The sequence below is a fragment of the Camellia sinensis genome, chromosome 6, assembly GCF_055761805.1.
Source record: "Camellia sinensis isolate YWXY chromosome 6, ASM5576180v1, whole genome shotgun sequence".
Taxonomy (NCBI): Eukaryota; Viridiplantae; Streptophyta; class Magnoliopsida; order Ericales; family Theaceae; genus Camellia; species Camellia sinensis.
In genome coordinates, this window is record NC_138966.1 from 183,291,196 (window position 1) to 183,313,130 (window position 21,935).

Here is a 21,935-nt window from a genome sequence, read left to right on the forward strand (position 1 = left end):
AGGGTAAGATGCCAAGACCTGTTGGATCCTGAGCAGTACTATCAGAGTATGTGCTTGGAGTTAGAAGATATAGATGAAGCTAGAATTTTGGCATTAAATAGCATTCTCTTTCAGAAGAAGAAAGCAGCCAAAAATTATAACAAGAAAGTCAAACACATTGGCTTCGATGAAGGTGATTTGGTGTGGAAGACAATACTCCCAATAGGGATTAGAAGCCATAGATTTGGCAAATGGTCACCTAACGGGGAAGGACCATATCAAATTCATAGAGTTTTGCCTTTTGGGGCATACCATTTGAAAAATTTGAATGGTTATGTGCATCCCAAAAAGATTAATGGCAGATATTTAAAACCTTATTTTCTAATTATTTGGGAAACACAGGGAATAGAATAAACACTGAGTACAAGAACATAAAATAGTAAACAAGGAAATGTTTTATAAAGAATCAAGTACATTGTGCCACAAGTTGGCCCAAAAATCATTGCAATGTTTTAGATGTTTTTGTACAACAGATCTCCTATTGGTAAACGACGAAAACAGTTGAATAGCTACAGCCATATCTTTCTTTTGATCAGCCAGTCCTTGATTGGTGATTTGCAGTTTGAGGTCAATTCGGAGTAAGGTTTGATTCACTGCAGAAAGCTCCTCTTCGAGTTGAGTTTTCCTCTCCAGCAGTTGAGTTCGGAAGTGAGAGGCAGAGGAGTGTTGTTCCTTAAGCGTCGATACTTCAGTATACACTTGAGAAACAAAACTTTGATCTCGAACCAATTTCTCATCTGCGGCCTTGGCAGCATGACAGATGCTGATGTAAAAATCGATGGTAGCTGCTGCCTGAGATAGGTGGCTAGAGACATCCATACTAGACTGCTCAGCAAGTTTGCAGCATTGAAGAAACCCGTTTTTAATTATAGGCCTTTGTAGAGCCTCGAAGGGAATCCTCGAAAAAGAAATTAGCAGGTCCAGACAGGTGTCCAAGTCTATCAAAGGCACAGAAGGTTGGCTGCTGGAGGAGGGAGAGCTCTCAAAAATTTCCAGCAAAGAATCAGCTAAAACTAATGGTTCGGCTTCCTCATCGAATGTCGGAGAAGTAGAAGTGATGTAAAAAAGACTAGCTAATCTTGCTTCAAAAATATCAATCTCATCAGTAGACATGAGGGGTGCAAAGAGAGTTGCCATGGGAGACACAGAAGATTGCATAACGATAGGAGAAATTGGTGGAGCATCTTTAATGGTCTCCATGGTCCTAGTCACTAATGAATCAAGAGAAGGAGGGCTGGAACTAGGTAAAGGTGGTAAGTCACGAATTGGAGAGCTGTCAGCACCCATCAAAGACAAGGTAGTAGTTGGAATCTCTTTGGAAGGAGAAAGAGAGGCAAGACTCGATAAAGAAGTAAATTGAGGAAAGTCAAGAGTCAAGTAAGAAAGATAGGGAGTCAAACCAAGAGGAAGAGGTGCAGGAATGCTTGGCCTCAAGAAAAGTGTAGAAAATGTAGACCCTAAAAATGGAAGTATGGTCTGAGTAGTCCTTACATCCTGCATCTGGTCTACCTCAAGTGAAACTGAGAGAGGCCTCATCGGAAAGATGAACTCAGAAGTTGCCGCTGCAAGAGGAAGATATGTAAGGCAATGATAAACCTCGATATCAAAGGCTAACAGAGGAAAAATCGCAGAAGCATAAAAATTACCTGCTCCAGAAGTATCAGCGATAATGGGGAAACTACGAAGGGTGTAGTCTCTGGCAGTCTATTGCCTTCTTACAGTTTTCCTTTGTAGTATGTCAGCAGCGGCAGATTCATCTCTCAGAAATTGTTGCTGCCGTCTCTTCTCAGCTCTCTCGAAGACAATTATGGCTTTAGGATGTTCTTGCTCTATTGTCTTGACGGCTGTTTCATGAATGGTATCTTCGACTGAGACAGGAGCGGAAGCAGACATCTTTTTTCTCTTCTCTATGGCTTTGGCGATTGTCTCAGAATCAGAATCTTCGACCATATCGGAAGGAGAGACAGTCACCTTTCTTTTCTTTTTCCTCTGTATTGGTAGGGTTTGCTTTTTCTCAATTTCTTTCTCAACTTTTCCCTCAAGTTCTTCAAGCTGCGATCTGGATTCCAAAGAGATGAATTCATCTTCTGATTCTCTGGCAGTTGCTTCATCCCTAATCGAGTCGGACGAAAAGACAATCGCCTTCTTCTTTCTTTTCAAAAATAACTCTTCCTCTTTATCTGATTCTTCCTTTTCTTCCCCTTGAATATTGGATGTTCCCTTCTCGAGTTCAAAGAGCCTCATTTTCTTGTGTGATTAACCACCTCCACAAAAGAAGAATTAAAGATAAGGCAAAATGCATTATGAAAGACAAAAGGAGAAGAGACAAGGGTATACCTTTCTTCGAGGCAGCCCGAGTGACTCTGGGAGAACTTGAAGCAGCAGGAGCAGCAGGTGCTATATCTGAAACAATGGAAGAAGTGACAACCCCAGTTTCTTTGGGCTTGGTCACATCCAACACCGTTAGTAGGCTTAAAGGTGAAATGGCCAAATAAATCTCCATGTTAGTCACCCACCAGTTTTGGTACCGCTTCAACACGGTACCTTGAGGAATGAAAGGGGTGTACTCAAAGTTGGCTAAGTCATCTACAAATTTCAAAGTTGCCTCTTCTAGCCTGGATTTCCGAACTTTCAGATCCCTTCTGGTAAGGCTGAGATTTGTGTTGCTACAGAGAGGTATCGGGACCCCTTGTGTGAGGCCAAATTGTCTAGCAAATTGAGCTGGACAGTAAGGTTCAGCAATGCATTTGTAGGCCTTCGGGTTCAAAGTCCCGATAAATAACTCTCTGGGAATCAGAATGGAAGCCTATATATCCTTGTGAATAAGTGAAGTACAGGACTGGTCACTTAAAAAGTTCCTCAACCAAGTTGGACCAATGGAAGGTTCGAAGGGACGAAAGCGGTAAGTAGGAAGGGAGGCTGGAAGCTGGTGAAAGAAAGAGAAGTAAAAGGCAAAGGTAGAAGGGTAAAGTGAAGCATTGGCCATCCTTATGCCATGAGTAAGAGGGTTTGGCTCAGAAAATTTAAGGCATTTGGATTGTAATTCAGTAAAATAGGCGAAGAGCCAAAACTGAAGGATCCAGAATGGTCCCCCCTGATTAGCATCTAAGGGTTTCTCACAGAAAATGGAGCAGACTCTATATACGTGCCCTAGAACATGTGGGGCTAAGGCCACCTTTTTCTGTAAAACAAAGGCTTTGGCAAGAGGGGCAAATTCAGGCATAATTCTCTGAGAAGAAGTGCAAAAGAGGAATTTGCAAAGCCAATACAGTAAGAAAGAAAAGAATTCCCTATCTGTCACAGGGCCCTCTCTTTTATTCTCAACCCTAACAAAGTCACTATAAGATGAGTTAAAGGAGGGGAGAGAGAAAGGGACTGCTAAGTCAGGATAATCTGGTCCAAAAGGGGTGCCAATGGAAGATAGTCCCAGTAAATGGCAAATATCAAGAACAGTAGGGGCCATCATCCCACATCTAAATTGGAAAAAATTAAAAACAGGATTCCAAAAACATAGGGCAGCAGGAACAAGGAAAGGGTCCTCTGAAATAGTTACCATAGATAGTCTGAGAGCATCGAGAAGGCAGAGTTCTTGAAGGTCCAGGGTCCTAGCAGGAATAACCCGATCATACCATTCTTGCCACTCTGGTCTCACCGTGGGCCAGCATCGGTGGGGGCGATTTATCCTCCAATTCCTCCAGTCAAGACCACCTTCATAGAGAAGACATTGGTTTTCCAGTCGGGGATACAGGGCTGGGAGCTCAGTAAGGACCTCTTTGAATATGGGCCCAAGCACGTAGTCTAACTGCATATGGCGACGAGGGACAAAGATGCGTCCATCAATAGCGTTTTTTTCCCCAGCTTTGTACTTTTCGCATTCTGCATCAATAATCCTCTTCAAGGCCACAGATGGGCTCATACGCTCTACGACTGATACTGAAGGAGAAGCCATTGACGATATGCTTTTCTCGACAATGAAACCGGGAAAGGAAGTAGAGAGAAGCCGGCGATCGGTAATAAGAGGGGTTTGTGCGATTAGAAGGGCAAGTGATTTCAGAACACGAAACAAAAGGGTTTTTAAAGCCCTCGCATTTGAAAATATATTACATGAGCTGTTAAGTATTAAAAGTACGAATACAAAAGCTTCCTTCAATATTGATGCTTTTGGAGGGAAAAACAAAGCCCAGTTGTTAAAAATAACTTCGAAGTAAGATATTTTGCTTCGAAGCCGAGTTAAACGGCTTCGAAACAGAGGAGCCAGCTTCGAAGTAGGTTGCCATACCCAAAATATAAAATACTCGAGTGTTTATTTCACTTAAATGAGTTTAAAGACCTGTTTTTAGGTTTTTTAACAAAGGTAATGTCCTTCGAAGCAAAACTTGAGATTCTTTAAGGATGAGATTTGGTGTTTGAAACATCAAAAGCAATAATGACAATGACTAGATGTTGACTATGATCAAAACAGGCTTTAAGTGTAAGATTGCTAGATTCGAAGCACTGTTCCCAACTGAAAGTCAGCCAAAATTTTATTCCATAAATTGGAAAGGTTTACAATTGGCTCATTTAGTGTTTCATTTAAAAACAATTAAGTCCAGATTCAAGGGATGAAATTGTTCGAAGCTCGAAGCTCTGAGTTGACTTTTAAACACAAGTGAAAGCACAAGTGAAGACAGGGTCAAACAAAGACAAATGAGAAAGAATTTTGTTTATATTAAGAGCAGAACAATTACATCAGCTGACCCTATCTCGGTATGAACTCGAGCTCATAAAAATAAGGAATGGAATAAATAACAAGATCATGAAATTTGGTCCAACAATGATCAATGAACTTTTGTTCTTTCCTTATTCTATCTTCTAAATCTTCTAGCATTGGCTGCATAAGTTGATGTGCTCTCACTTCATAGTAGAGCTCTTCAGCCTTTATTTCGAAAGCCACCTCTCTTAATCCTTGTTCCAATTCATCAACGCAGAATCTTTATTCTTGAAATCATTGAATTCTTCAATAAAGTTCTCTGCTTCGTACTGAGCATGAATTCGAAGGGACGAAAGTTGGTCTAAAGATTGTATAGTAGCCACAGAGTTTCGATGCCAGCAAAGGAGCAATGGAAGTTGGTCCAGAAACATATGAAGTTCTGCCTGAGCAAGGGGATTAAGGACATGACCCCTAGTCAGAATATCACAAGCCCATCGAAGGTTTTTGAGAGGGACTTCGTCCTCGAGTACATTAAAAGGCAGGTGAGAGAAGGCTACAAGCAGAAGTTGAGCCTGTTTCCGCTCAGCTGGGGTAGGAGGAGGTAGAGGTTTATAAGGTGGAAAGACATTCTCCATAGATAGGGCAATCTTCAGTTTCTCTGTCCAGGAAAGAATTGGTAGGGGAGAAGGTATGCACACTTCAATTTCGGGAGACGAAGAATAAGGTGTGGACGCTTCTGTTTTCAAGGATGATACGGGAGCAGAAGGAACAAAGGCATTAATATAATCAAGCCAGTCAGAAGAGCAGATCTTCGCCTTCTGGGCTAAGAATAATGGGTTATACCCTTGTGCTTCTTCTGGGCGAGGGGCAACGCGCACTATCTTTGTAGGCATGGAAGATGTATACCATGCTACAAGAAGATTCTCCTCCAGACTACGCCGATAGTCAATGGGCACATAGGGATAAACAACTGAACTTCGAGCATAGGAAGGAAACTCTAAAAGGTCAGTGAACTCAACAAAATGGTGGTTGATTCGCTCCTTCAAATCATAAGTCTCAGGTACTGACCAGCTTGTCCAGTCAGAAACCCTAGAAGAGGAAGAAGTTGCAGCTTTATCTCATACAGAAATTTGCGAAGAAGAGTTGCTCAAATCCATATTTGCAATTTTCCGAATCAAAGGTTTGAGAGCAGATTGTTCGAACGATAAAGGCAGGTCAGAAGGGAAAATTCTTATGTCTATAGCCTTTTGAATCGAAGGATTAACAGCAATGTGTTCGTAATCCAAAGGTCGGTAATTTGCAAAGGTGTCCATGACCTGAATATAGAAAGGTGGGTAAAGGTGGCTAATAAATGCATGCGTTCGATGAGAAATAGTATCGACATATGACTCTTCGTATGTTTCATCACTGGAGGAAAGAATTAATTTGGCCATGAAATGTATCCGTCTGTTCGAATAATAAGACAGTGAAAATACTTAAGGGATCAAGACGAGAGTATTAATACAGATGGTGTGTGACAGTTGCATTTCTGGGAAGATGCAAAACCCATGCACGTTCTAAGACATGGGAAAAGGGACTCTGATCCACTAATATCACTAAGTCTTGGGTATATTAGTGCGGGGGGTAATGTTGGCTACACATTTTGTGCTAACCAGTGACAATTCGACGCGTGGCAAAGTAAGGGTAATATGGGGAGACCAGGTAGGTCTTCGATCCTGATCATACACGTGGCAGTCACTATTGATTGTTATAAGATCTGAGTAGTAGCGGATCAACAAAGAGACATACGGTGACGTGGCTTCAACGGTTGCTCACATTCAAATTCGAATATAGGGGGGAAGCCTAACTGCAAGTGAAGGCGTAGTGGAACTACTTATAAGGTAGCATGATCAGCGATTATGGAGGAGCAGTTCGACGGTTTGAAGTACAATTCGACGGTTATCTTCGGAAAGTATAAATAGCAGGAAGGACTTCAGAGAAGAGGACGAAGAAAGATCTGAAGAATTACTTTACATATTCCAGTGTTATTTCCTGTCCTTTATATTTCTGTACTTTAAGTTCCTGCGCTGCACTTCATTTGTAGGAGTAGTTTTCGAGTTTATCACCGCTGTAATTCTCTACGGAACTAAGATCATTGTAAGTTTCTCATACTAATGAAATGCTTCAGTTTATTTAACTGTTCTTATGCTCAAGTTCTCTGAAGTCAAATTACCAGTAAGCCACCAGTAAAAGTCCTCTTTATTGAGGCTAAAAGAACCAAAACACAATCGTCTGAATAATTGGTTGGCAATTACAATTCCGTAAGGACTGATTGATCTTTGCTGGCACGCTCATAATTACAAAAGTAACCTTCGAAAGCCAACAAGCCAACAATTAATAAACAACAATATTACAAAAACAAGATCTCAAAGGGCCATCCTAACTAAACAGCAAAATAAAAAACAAGCAACAAAAAATAAAAAATAAATCCGCCAAAAAAACAACAACGAGCCAGGAAAAATCACCATCTTCTCAAAGAATTAGTCTGGAAAACAAGATCTGCTTGAAAGCATGTCGTCCCCGTCAACGTTGTCCCCATCACTGTTGCCTAACTCTGCTGCTGCTACCACCGCCGGACATCAAACAACGCCAAAAACTAGAGTTGAGAAGGAAGTACACCCACAATGGTATGGAAGAAAGCTTGAGAGAGTAGAGAACCATTGTAAGAGTCGAAAATCCAAAAATCTATGCCAAAATTGGAGGAGAAAACTCTCAAAATCCCTATTTTGGACATAAAAAGTCCAAATCTAAACTTGAAAGCTGTAGATCTATACTCTCGGGCCTCCGTTTGTTTCCTCTTTCACAGTCCGGAGTGGACTGTAAATGATGAACAATGCACATACCTCCTGCTTGTTTTCACAATGTTGTACCGGAGTCATAGTCCGAACGGACTATGAATCCCCTCAAACCAACGGATTAACAATCCCTCATGGGACTTGGTATGTGAAAAAAGAAGCCATTGGGATTATAATATAAATGACCATACTATCCACCATATCATCAAACAAAAAAATAGATCCCTCCTCCAAATTTTTAACCGCACTCAGGAACAATCAATAATTTCCAAATTCGGTTTTCTCACCAACCAAACAGAAGTGTAGACAAATTACAAATTAGATCAGTAAAATTGAAGATGATGCTCCGATCTTCGACTAAATCAGACAAAAGAGATACAAATCAAAGACATACATGATATACATAATTGAAATTTGCAAGAAAACAAACTCGCGATCACGGTGAAGATCGGCGTCATCGTCATCGTTGACGGTGATGATCGGCATCGTTGCAGTGAATGACGGTGATGATCGGTGTCGTTGTGTCGTCATGGTGCTGATGGATGAAGGCAAAACTCTGCTTTTGTTTTTTAACAGAGAAGGCAAAGATGATGATGAATGAACCAATTGAATAAAATATTTCAATACAATGTTTAAAACCATGCACTGCTTTTGGAAAATCATGGGCTGGACTGATTTGTTTTCTTTTGGTTTTCTAATTATTACATAATTTTTCATAATAATATTTTTATAAAACATAATTTAATATAATTTTTTAATATAAAACATAATTATGTAAAACATAATTTAATTTAATTTAATTTAAGTTTTTAATATTTTTATAATTTAATATAAAACATAATTTTTAATATTAAAATATATCACAAACAAACACAATTTTTCATAATTCACTCACTAATAATTTTCACATTTGATAATAATGTAACAAGGGTATTTATGGAATTTTACTAGTTAATCCCACTCCTATCTCTCAAAATAAACAGGAATTATTACTGGTCCACTGGTTATCAAACAAACACAAATTTTCTAGTCCCCTCACTAACAATCCCCTCACTAACAGTCTCCTCACTAATAATCCATTCACTAACAATCTTACTGAATCTACCTCTGAAAACAAACGGACCCTAGGAGTATAGATCTACAATTTAAAAGTGTAAAATAGGTCCCCGAAATATCGTGGGAGTATTAGCAGAAATCACCTAGAGAGAGATGAACCTTTTTTTTCTCTATATAAAATTGAGTTTTAAATGGTTGAGTTTATGACCATCAAAAGTTGACACACAATTTGTCATTTAAATCTTATGAATATGAGGGTTTTTTTTTTTTTTTTTTAACTAGTTATGGATAAGAGTTTAATATCCTTTGACTCTCATAAATTTTTGGTTAACATTATATTATCTTTTAAAGAATTTTAAAAATTCATAATTCTAAATTTTAAATTCACTCATTTACATAGCAATAGGGTTGTGTTTTAAATAGTTGAATTTATGAGCAACGTCTTTTAAATAGTTGGACTACTGGGATATTTGAGCAACGTGTTATTTTTTTAGTGGACAACCGTAAATTCATTATTGGCCAACTTTATTATTTATATCTTTTATACACTCTTCAAGTGTGGTTCATATCTTTAATATACTTTTCAAGTGTGGTTCGTCTCTCTTCTATAAACCAATTAATACAAATATTTTAATTACTGAACAGACGATAAGATTTAGCATAAAATCTAGTATTTACTCTTTTCTTATATTGAATTATTAATCATAAATTCATCTTAACACACAAACTCATTTTCATTCAACTATTTTTTTTAGCCAAAATGAGAAAAAATTAGTTGATGTTTTAGAAACACAAGTCACTAAAATAAACAGTTTTTAGTACTGTAATTTTTTAACTCATCAATCTTTATCGATAATTTTTTCTTTTTCAAAAATTCATAAGAAAATATTATAAAAAAAAAATCGCTAAAAAAAATTACTCAATTAGTTTTACAAAACAAAAGATCTTTAGCCTTAACCTTTTTTGTTTTATTTTATGTTTCTCATATAATAATGTTTTGTTTTTGTAGAACAGAACCTTCCCATCTTTTAATTAACAGTGCAAAACTCACGTGTTTCATGCTCTACAAAAAGTAATTATTACAACTTTTATGGGAAAATTATAAGGGGTTGTTTGGAGTGTCCTAAATAAGTGCACTTTTTGTCTTTTTAGACTAAAAAATTGAGGTTAAAAATATAGATGTTTGGGTTAACTTTTTGACTTTTTATAAAAAAATGTGTAATAAAAAATTGTAAAAATTGATTTGTAGGGAAAAATTCGAATTGAGAATTGTGCAGCCGTAATTGTTGACTTTTGGTGAATAGTATTAACTTTTTAACTTTTTAAGTAACTTTTTGTCTTTTTATCTTTTTTGAAAGATCCCAAACTTGCCCTAAATATTGTTTTTGTATTTGTCAATGTCATGTAGTCTACTTCAGTCATCAATCCGTGAACATGAAATAATTACTCAAAAAGTTCAAATTTTATTTGTCCCCGTTGTCTTCCACTCGAGTAAAATATTATTTTATTACTCACAAAGTACTGAGGGTATGTTTGGTTTGTGTTTGAGAGATGTGTTTTAGAGATAAAAAGTACGAAAAGTTGTTTGGTTTGGTTTTTTTCAAAAAGATGTTTTGGAAAATTATTTTGAGAGAGAGTTTTGGAAAAAGTGATTGATTTGATGTGTGTGAGAGAGAGATTTGTTTGGAAAACTTGTTTGGTTTACAAGTTTTGAGAAATTTTTTTAAGAAAATTTGTTTGGTTTCATTACTTTTAAAAACTTATTTGTAGAGAAAATTTCTCAAAAATTTTTCCGAAATTCAAACCAAACGAACCCTGAATTTCCTAAAATAATAATAGAAAAGAAAAATAATAATTCAGTATATATTTTTAAAAATAATTATAAATTAATAATAAATTTTGTAAATATCAATACGTGAAGTTTAAACTTTTTTCATCATTTTATAATTTTTTTTATTTATGAAAATACAGCTAAATGGTATTTTTTTTAGAAAATATTTTATAACTATGATTTACAACAATGGTGGGAGTTTGAAAAATAATATCAAAAATCATGGAATCTCCATTTTTCTATTTTAACCCCTCATATTCTTTCCATCTCTGATCTTTGCCTCCACTTGCCATCCTCTTCCCCCACCTTTCCCTACCAGGGCCACCACCGCTACTCTCTAATACCACTTCCAAAAAAATTAGGAAAAATGATATAGTATAGTGAAAAATAATTTATAATTACAATATGGTGAAAATAAAACAATAAAACATGTTTATTTTTCCACTTTAGTGAACTTTATTCATATTTTAGTAAATTCTTTTTAAACTCTTTAGAACATCTAAGAAATTTATTTTACTAAAATTTAAATAATTTTTTTTAATCTAAAATCAATTTTTAAAAAATCAAACCAAAAAGCCTAACCTCATAAAAAAGTCGAAAGACCGCATTCCATGTGGGGTCCGACCCGGCCCAACCGGTTTTACTTGGCCGAATTTTGACCCAGCCTTAAAATATATAAGTTGGACTTTTTACCGAATGACCCATACGGGCAGCCCAACAAAAAGCCAGACTCATAGGCCCAACCCAAAGACCCATATTAAAAGTTTCAAATAAAATTAGGAGGAATTACATTAATAGTCCCTATAGTTTAAAACTTGTATCACTTTGAATCTGACTTTTTAATTATATTACATTTAATCCTAAAATTTGAATCTTGTTTTAAATAAAGATAATTGAAGATATTTCGTTTACAAATAGTCCATTTGAAGGCCAAAGTCGTAATACAACTTATTTTATATTGGTTAATTTGTATATTGTTTGAAATATTTTTTTAATGAATAATGTTAGAATTTTATTGATTATAAAATTCTGTTTGGTTTGGTTTCAGAATCTATTTTCAGAAAAAAAATTTAAGAAACTAAAAATTAAATTGGTAAAAAAAAATTAAAAATACATCATTTTTATATAAATTTATCTTTTGGGAGGGTAGGAATAATTTTTTTAACTATTTTTTTATATTTATTTTCATTAAATTAGTTTCTATTTTTTTTAAAAGTCAAATATGGCGACAATTTTAATATAATTATTAAACTAATCCATTAAATCAAAAAATCCAAAACGAAAAATATTTCATATATTAAACATATCGATTGCATATTAAAAACCTAATAGCCATCTATTAAATAATAATCATTCAAAAATATTTGTTAACAACAAATACAAACCTCTATTACATGATAATCATCCAAAAATATTAACAAAAACAACCACTCATTACACGATCATTATGCAAACACATACTAAAAATTAATTTGATAAAAAAAATAAAATATAAAAAATATAAAAAATTTATCATTTTTATATAATTTTATCTTTGGTGTGTTGAAATAATTTTTAAAAATTTAAAAATAATTTGTTGACATTTATTTTTGTCAAACTAATTTATATTTTATCAAATTGACGATTTTGCCCTCAAAATGGAGCAACAATATCTTCGATTGTTTTTATTTAGAACGAGATTCACAATTTATGATCAAATATATTACAATTGAAAAATTAAGAATCAGAGTGATACAAGCCCAAAATTATAGGGACCGTTAAAATAATTTGCCCATAAAATTATAAAATTATTACCAATCAAATAACTCATTATTAAAATAATCAAATCTGGAGAAGCTAGTATAAGAAAAGGTTTTCTGTATACATGTGCATTTTTAATAATAAAACAAATTATAACATGTAAATATGAAATTAATAATTATGTTTTTATGAGACTAAAGATGTATTATTAAAAATTGATAAACTAGGTAGCATGTAACTATATGTTGGGAGGGAAGTCAGTTCCTAAAATATTTTTATTATTTTTGAAGAACTTGTAATATTTGTAACCTGAGGTGTTGAGTGTTTGGTCACTTCAAACTTCAGTTCCGCTTTTCACCACATATATAATTAATGACTGACATACACCACGTTATTTCGTTCACGTGGTATATATAATTAATGAGTCACATACACCACGTTATTTCGTTCACGTGGTATAGCCATTACTAAAATACTCTTATTGTTTTCGAAGTACTTGTAACCCTTGGACTTGTCTGTGTCTTCATGCCCAATGCTATATGTATTGCGAAGCGAATCTGTTTAACAACAATGAAGACAAAGGCTTTCCCAGGAGCCAAACAAAAAAATTAAGGTCTAATTTACAGCAATAATCAGAATCTATACACTTGATTCTTTCAAGAGTTGTGCGATTTATGTCATGCTTTCCTGAGTAAGAAATAATTAACAGGAAAAGAGAGGCAACCGATAACACATAAGGCAATTGCAAGGCCTAATGAATGCGCTAGCACCGCATACATCCCTGTAATGAATGCAAGCACCATTGCTCCCACGGCAATGACAATGAGATAGTAAGCTGAGGTATAGTGCCTGAGAGACTTATCTCTATCTGAATCACCAGCCACAACGAAGTAAATTAACATGGCAGTGGTCGAAAATATTATGGCCATAAAATCCGAAATGACAAATGCTTTGAAAGCTGCTTTTCTCGCTAGAATTGCCGTGCCATGGTCGAGGCCTTGGCGGGTATCGTAGCTACCTGGCACGGTGAAACCAGCAACAAATGTTGCTGTTGTTATCAGCGCGGCCACTATCAAATTGGTGTCTGCTGATCTTCTGATATCTGTTGGTAGGACTTTTTCGAGGACATGATGTCTCTCTTTGGTTACAATTTCATCTTTATCTCTGCTGAATACATCTCTCCTACCCAAATTAGCACCCGCATTTGTAAAATTTCTTTTGGTGAAACCCTGCAATTTTGTGTTCTAAAGTCAGATTGGGAAAATCTAAATGATATTGTACTGAGTAGTCAAAACTGAAACCCTTGAAACGTCATTTTCCAAAAATTGTTAGTGCTAGAAATCCTGTCTACGTCTGAAGTATATCATGGGGTAGTATGGTGCTGAAATTCATTTTGGTAACATCTGTTCTTTGATCAAAATTATTAGAGCGTTACAGCTTTTTTATGTACATTTTGTCCCACCCAAATTCCACTTTCTGTAAATTTTATTTCATCATTTTTTTACTCATTTTTTCTTAAGAAAAATGTCAACAAAATAAGTAGGAAATTTTTTTAGATCACTAAGTACACTTATTTGGAATGAAAGTGTATGATGTTTTGTAAAATCTCATCTCCAAAACATAGATAGCTATTTTCTGGTAACACTCTGTATGAGTGTATCAGCATCTACAAAGAGGATTAACTAAATATATACCACAAAAACCCTTGCTTATGATTGTATGTACCATGTTGTAGAATCATTTCTAAATGGGAAAAGTTGGCATCCTTACCCACGGTTCAACACTTTTGTTGCTGCAGACTACGTCCAGAGGAGTCAAACTATCGTTGTTGAAGGCCATCATGTCCGCCTTAGGGTGCTTTACAAGACCGGCCTCATAGCAATCAGAAGCAGCAAGCAGATGAAGAGGCGTGTTCCCATCAAAGTCTTTCTGATTTATAAGACTACTCAAGGGGAAATTTTGCAAGATAAATTTGATTGCCCCCTTTTTTCCATTTTTCACCGCAATGTGAAGCATATTCTGGCCTCTGCCATCAACTATCTCCCAACAATCCATACAGTGTGATATAAGCTCTTCGATTACGCGTACGTGGCCTTGGCTAGCCGCCAAGTGAAGAGCTGTCTTCTTGTCGTCTTTGTCTGCTATGTATGCAACTGATTTATCTGCGTTTAGTAGGTCTCTCGCTCTTAATACATAACCGAAGCGTGCAGCATAGTGAAGCGGTGTCCACCCATATGCATCTGCTTCCTTGCTTAGGGCTGGCCTCCATTGTAGTAATTTCCGTGTACATCCTAAAACAGAATCAATAAATCAAATTATTAATAAAAACAAAACAAAACAAATACTATGCTAGTAGCAACTTAAAAGAATTCTAAAATGTGTTTTCTCTTCAATCCTCTGTTTAAATCCAATTGAAGAATTCTAAAATGTGTTTTAGTTAGCTACCTACAAGGTTGTGAATGACAGCCGAATGTAGAGCAGTCCTACCACCAGGGCCACCATAGGCCGGTACTGTACAAGTCTCCAAGATCACAAACACCAATCCAACATACCCTCTCTCCGCCGCCAGGTAAAGTGGAGTCTCCTCCGCGTCATTAGCAGGATGACAAAACTCAGGATCTTCCTGTGTCAACAATTGGACTGCAATCGGGTGGTGATTCCTCACAGCCTCGTGCAAGGCAGTGTCTTTCACCTCGTTGCTCATCCTCATCATGTCCTTGGCCGTCCCAACCCCGTTCTCAAGCTCCTCATCGAGCGCATTCGCGTATTCAATCAGGGCTCGGACTATTATGGAGTGTCCTTCCCTTGCTGCAATGTGAAGCGAAGTGTCGCCTCGTGAATTTACTTTTCGGTACATGGAGGGACACATGTTTAGGATCTCCATGACAGACTGGATGTGCCCGAATTGGGCTGCGACGTGGAGGACGGTGTTGTTGTTTGGGGTGAGTTGGTTTTCGAGAAGGTTTTTGTTTTGATTGAGGATTTCAGTGTTGCCTTCCATGGCTGCTCTGTATAAGCTAGTGTCCATGTGAGTGAAAAGTGGTGGTGTGTTTGGCCAAGAGGCCCTTTTGTGTTTAGAAATTGAATTGCCAACTTTGTTTATCCTCCCAAATCATTTGCATACTCATCATCACTATAGTTAACTCAAATCAAGTGAAACCGAATTAATGACACTTATGAAGCATATGATTATTTCGTCTTGAAAATCGTTGGCAGGCCGGCAGGGGAGGTGAGGAATACAAGGTATCCTAATTGTCATTTTCATATGTCAGTTTCGAAGCTCTTAAAAAGTTATTTGGTTTGTTTGGTTAGAGTTGTCTGCAGCAAAAAGTAATTAGAAAGTAGAAATAGAAGGTAACTTTCAGATAATTAATTTTTATCACATAAATTATAAACAAAAGTTGACATATTCTCAAAAAAAATAAAATAAAATAAACCTCTTCCAAACATGGTAAATATTGGTTTCAAATTAGGGACAAAATTTGAAACTATAGTGTGAAATTAAACTTGATGCAGTGCGAATTAAATTTTAAATGAATCGGATTTACACGTTATAAATTTGAAACATTTTACTAAATATCTTTTTATTTAGTATGTAACATTTGTTGCAATCCATAACCTCATGAATGCTTTTTTGTTTTTCTTTATGTTCTTTTCTAAGATGGAAGAATTCTTATTAGTCTTTTTCAGTGTTTGGTAACTTGTAAATTCAAACAGATAAAGGTATCTTGTAACTGATAACAAACGTTTTGATTACATGATTTTTTTTTAAATTAATTTTTTTTTAACCTTGTGTGTTTTTAGATTCAGTGGTGTTACATGCATCAATTAGTATACTAACTAGTGTACCAACACTAGTTATAACATTATTATTGACTCCACTTATTAATCACATTATAAATACAAAAAACCTTTTAAATTATGGTACATGATCAATTGGTACACTAGTTAGTGTACAAATTGATACATATAACATTATTCTTTCAGATTATGATGTTAATTCCTTGTCATTATGATATCATCGGTTTAATCCTAGTATCTAAAAAAAAATTGAGATTCCAATAATTATTTCAAAACTCCAATGTTTGCACTTACTGAATTGATAGTTTTAATTTTAAGGAAACCAGCCTTCTAGTCCAAGGTTTAATTTAGACATTAACACAATGTTTGAGATGACGGAATTGATTTTCTAATTTTATTTTATTTTTTTAACAAATTTGTATTTAAACAGATAATTCAAACATAATTGCCTTTGTTGGCGTTGTCTGGCAAAGGTTATTTTTTACTTTTTGGACTAAAATTTACACACACACAAAAAAAAAAATTAAAATAGTTAATAAAATAAAATGTCATATCAAATTCATAATTATTTTATTTTTTCTCTGACAAATATCACATTTAATTATAAAAAAATCTAATAATTTTTTTTAGTACAAATATTTTAATTTATTAAAATAATTAAAAATTAAAATAATCAACTTTTCAAATGAGGCGAGTATATAAGGCTAGACAGATCAGGTTTTATTTATTTTTTCAAAAAAGTGAAGAAAACAGATACAAATATCAATTATGCCAGCTCTGTTGTGTAGAAAGTTCCAAGAAAATTCAACGGTGACTTTGAATATAAACAGGAGCCGCCCTCAACCGCATTGCTTCTCGTAGTGCTACAGTCCAAGTCAACCACAGGGCTCTTCAATTGTGGAGCCTCATAGGCTCTTCAATTGTGGCAAGTGGAAAATTCTCAAGGTAAAATAGTCAGCCTAATAGTTAGTTTGTTGGAGGCTTAAAATCAGAGTTAAATTTACTAAAATGTTTAACAGATTTATTTTACCCATCTTATTGGAGTTTCTCTAAGTAATTAATATATATTTGTGTCCCTGTGTATTGATTTTCAATTATACATTAGGTTAAGTTTCAGGAGAATTAAGTTATGAAAAATATGAAAAGGTTAAAATTTAAAAAATTTATTTATTTTATTTAGAGTGAAAAATATTTTCTTGTACAACTTGGGAATTTGACATCCAATTTCTTACCCACCCCCCCCAAAAAAAATACAACAAATATCTAATGATACTAACAAATTATTATAATTTTTTACAAAAAATTCATAAAAAAATAATTTTTTGTGTTACTTTTTTTCTTTTGCCCCTCTGTGTTTGAATCAAAAATTCAATAAGAGATCTATAGAATAAAAGATAAAAAGAAAGAAAAAGTAAATGAAAGAAAAATTAATTTTTTTCATTTTTATTTTAACCCACAAATCTTCCTCAAATCTTTAATCCAAACAATTGAATCATTTTTATTGAAGAATTGAATTTTAATCAAACAATACTTGTTTTAGTATATTTTTATCTTTAAGGTGTTCATTCCTAACATTTTTAATAGGGGGTGGCAAGCATATATTTGATTTGTCAAAATTAAATGGTTTGAATCAATTCATCATAGAATGAACGGTTTTAATGGTCTGAGCAAATGGATATGGATGTGTTTTTTCCAATTCAACAAAGTTCCCAGAAGGATATCAGATGGAAGACCACCTGATCCAATTCAATCCGCTAATACTCTTAAAAAAATGAAATTATGTTTTTATGCTTTGTGTGTAAAAAAGAACACTTCTAAAAAAAATTATATCTACTATTTAAGAAATATGAGAGCTAAACCTTTATTTTTGTTATAAAAAATGAATAATAAAAAAATTTAAGTTCAAAATATTATAGAATTACTAAAAAATAATTTTTAAAAAGGGCCTAAAACAGTTAATCCCAAATGGCAAACCAACTCGCATGTCACTCACTCGTCAATTCGCACAGCACAATCTATCCATATCCTTTAACTAAGCAAACAAATATGAATTAACTTTTTTTCCAATTGTCTAAATTTGAATAGATAACGGATGAGAGATTACTCAACCCAACCTAAACTTCCAGCACTCTTAATTTCTAATAAAAAATATAAAATATAAAGAAAAAAGAAGAGGAGGGTTGACAAATCGTATTTTTGTAAATTAATGTCGACTTTGCTTATACATTTATTTATTTATTTACTAGCATGTCACCCTTGCTAAGCACATGGTAAAATAATATATTACTTATTAAAAATACAATAATTATATTCAATTTTTTGTATTTTGTCTCTCGTAAATAAAATTATATATATAAGTTTAAAAGTTTTGTTTCAAATGTTCTTTTACTATAATATATAGAATAGATACATTAAAATTGTTGTATTGACAATTAACAATTAAAATTATGCTTTGTTATAAAAAAAAAAAATGACATAGTTCTAATACTTCACTATTTTAGAATAAAAATATATGAATTTTTTAAAATTGTTATATTGATTTTTCAAAGAGAAACAATTAAAGAAATTTTAAAATGAGTAACAAAGAATCATCGTAACATGTAATTTAAAATATCAAAATAAAAGTTAAAAAATGAATAAAGACTTTAAAAAGATGTGATTACAAGTAAAACTAATGCCATATTTATTAATAAGTATAATTTTATCTAGATATCTATTTATAGTTTAACATGCTTATTTAAAACAAAAATAATAAATAAATAAAAATATTAATAATTTTGAGTTTTAAAATATGATTTTGTAGACTTGTTATATTAACTTTTGGAAGGAATATATTGGAATATTTTTACAAAAATTGAATATTAGTCATTGAACAAATCTTATAAGATTTAAAATAAAATTTATAATGGGAAGAAATTAATGATAATGCAACATATGCATTTTAACAATTTTAAATTTTGAAAAAACAAAAGATTAGGACTTTGAACTTCAATTATTGTACAACATTTTTATTTATAAGTAATACAAATAAGGATAGGTAATAGATAGATTAAAATTAATTATAAATATGGCTATATTTAAAAGGATATGGTTTTTAACTTCCTATACAAAAAAGATTCACATTTTAAATTACATATGATTTTTTTCTAAAAACATATGAACTCATAGTGGAATAGAGAGAGAGAAGTACCATAAAGGAAGAGATGAGCTGCACATATTAAAGATAAATAATTAAATAATTAACTAACACCTTTAATAGTTTTAAAAAAATTGATTAAAATTAATATTTTCTTTTTATAGCTTTGAAAAACTATTACATGTCATTAAAGTAATATTAACTGTTTGGTAACGTTTACGTTTTCAGTTTATATTTACAAAAATTTTATAAACTGATTTTTGTTTATTTTTAGAAAAACATAAACTATAAACGCGTTTGGTTTAGACCAAATGTTTAAAATTTTTTAAAAATATGAAAAAGAGTGAAAAATGGCAAGTAGTGACTGGTGGTGGGTGGAGACGATTGGTGGCACCGTAGAAAATGATGGCGGGTGGTGGTGCGGAAGATGATGGTGGAAAATGGTAGCGAGTGGGTGGTGGTGGTGGTGGTGGGTAGGTAGGTGGGTGACGGTGGCAGGTAGTGGATGGTAGCGAGTGGGTTATGGTAGTGGTGGGCGGTGGTGGTCGTAGGTGAGTGGCGGATGACGGGTGGTGGTGGTGGGTGGGTGGGTGACGGTAGCGGGTGGTGGGTGGTAGTGAGTGGGTAGTGGTGGTGGTGGTGGTGGTGGTGGCGGGTGGTGGTGGTGGTGGCAAGTGGGTGGCGGATGGCAGGTGCGATGGTGGGTGGTGGTGGTGGTGGGTGGGCGGGTGGTAGCGAGTGGGTAGTGGTGGTGGTGGCGGGTGGTGGGTGATGGTGGCAGGTGAGTGGCGGATAGCAGATAAATGGTGGTGGTGGGTGGTGGGTGGGTGGTGGTAGCGGGTAGGTGGTGGGTAGTGGTGGGTGGGTGGGTGACGGTGGCGGGTGGTAGCGAGTGAGTGGTGGTGGTGGTGGCGGGTGGTGGCAGGTGGTGAATAGTGGTGGCAGGTGGGTGGTGAGTGGTGGTGGCGAGTAGGTGGCGGGTGGTGGGTGGTGGCGGATGGGTGGCAGGTGGGTGGTGGCGAGGGGTGGGTAATGGTGGCGAGTGGGTGGCAGGTGGGTGGTGAGTGGTGGCGGCAGGTGGTGGTAGCTGGTGGGCAGTGGTGGCGGAAGACGGTGATGGAAAATGGTGGCGGGTGGTGGCTGGTGTTGGGTGGTAAAAAAAAAAAACTCAAAACTCAAAACGTAAACTCATTTTTTGAATTTACATTTTTTGGCCAAATTTATAAACTGAGACCATTGATTTATAAATTAAAAATTTACCAAACAAGTTTTTATTTGAGTTTTTAAAATTTTTGTAAATATAAACTAAAAACTGAAAACGTAAGTATTACCAAACGGTACCGTACCAACTGCCAATTAACACATCATGATATCAAAAAAAATATTGAAAGTAACTTTTTTTTTTATTTAAAAAAAATAATGATATACAAACATAAAATCAATACAAAAAAACTTATTAATAATGATTGTGTTTAGATTTTTTTATTTTTATTTTAGAAAGGTCAATACAAATAACATCTAAACAGACTCAGCCCGAATAATCCTACATAATTCAGCTGGCACCTCATTCCTCCAAACTCTCTTACCGGTCACATGACCCGCCATACGAGCCAGCCCATGAGTAGCCTTATTTCCATTGCGCAACACATACGAGCAGCAAAAACTGGTGAAGCCGCGGCTTGTACACACAGCACCTTGGAGAATATGGCCAAACGTGGAGAGCAGTTGATCCTCACATTGGAAAGCTTTTATAATGGATAAAGAGTCCCCCTCCAAGTGAATATGATGCAGACCCAGTTCTGCTCCAAACACAATCGCACTTGCCGCGGCTAAAGCTTCAGCACAATCTGCATCAACCCAATGCGGCAGTCGTTTCGACATGGCTGCAAGAACTGTACCATGAGCCTCCCGAACAATCACACCTACCCCAATGGCCTCCAGAGCATCAAAAGTCGGCGCATCGAAATTAATCTTTAACACACCCACTAGCGGTGGCCTCCATCTCGACGGACTAGGACAGACCCTCAATCCTTGAACTTGGGCTCTGACTTGACAGAATTCTTGTAAATAAGCACACACTCTCTGCACAATCACCGTCGCAACCCGCCTAACATTATTGAATATAACTTGGTTTCGAGCAAACCATAAGCCCCAACACAGTGCAAAGAACAGCCCTAAGCCGGCCTCATCAACTTGTTTCGCAACCTCAACTACCCAATGATAAAAATCATACCCCACCCCAATATCTGTAACGAACGGCAAAGGACTAGCAGCCCATACTTGTTGCGCCACGTCACATTCCTTAACACAGTGCATTAAAGTCTCCATAGCTTCGTCACAACAGTCACACCCAAGTTCAATAGGCACTCGGCGTTGCCATAACCGGTCCCGGGTTGGGATAATATTCAAGCATGCCTTCCATGCAAAGCCCTTGATCTTGTTCAGAATTTTTAAGTGCCAAACCCCTTTCCAAAACCGCCGTGTGGCTTCCCCTCTATTGGACGATTCCGGATATGATCCAATTCTGGACAGAGTCATTTGTAAATGATAAGCTGACCGAACCGAAAACCTCCCATCACGAGTATAATGCCAAATCAATGTATCAGAAGGCAAGCAAGGGCTAATAGGAATTTTTCGAATCACATCCACATCAACAGCAAGAAAATGGGTCTGTAGCCTGCCCAAGTCCCAGCACTTACGGGCTGAATCTAACAAAAAACTTACCGTAGTATCATGAGGAAGAAAAGGAGGAGAAATGGGGAGAAAAGAATGACCCCGAGGCAACCACCTATCGCTCCAAATTTTAAC

The 21,935-nt window shown here is 35.4% G+C and overlaps 1 protein-coding gene across 1 annotated transcript; it reads right to left on the minus strand.

Annotated features, from left to right (window-relative positions):
• Positions 1–12,774: 12,774 nt before the first annotated feature.
• LOC114274871 (protein ACCELERATED CELL DEATH 6) lies at positions 12,775–15,345 on the minus strand. The gene is made up of 3 exons (XM_028216857.2): positions 14,636–15,345; positions 13,961–14,481; positions 12,775–13,419 (listed from the first exon to the last, which is right to left on the minus strand). The coding sequence occupies exons 1-3, from the start codon at positions 15,216–15,218 to the stop codon at positions 12,868–12,870; spliced, it is 1,656 nt and encodes a 551-aa protein (XP_028072658.2). The 5' UTR covers positions 15,219–15,345; the 3' UTR covers positions 12,775–12,867.
• Positions 15,346–21,935: the final 6,590 nt, after the last annotated feature.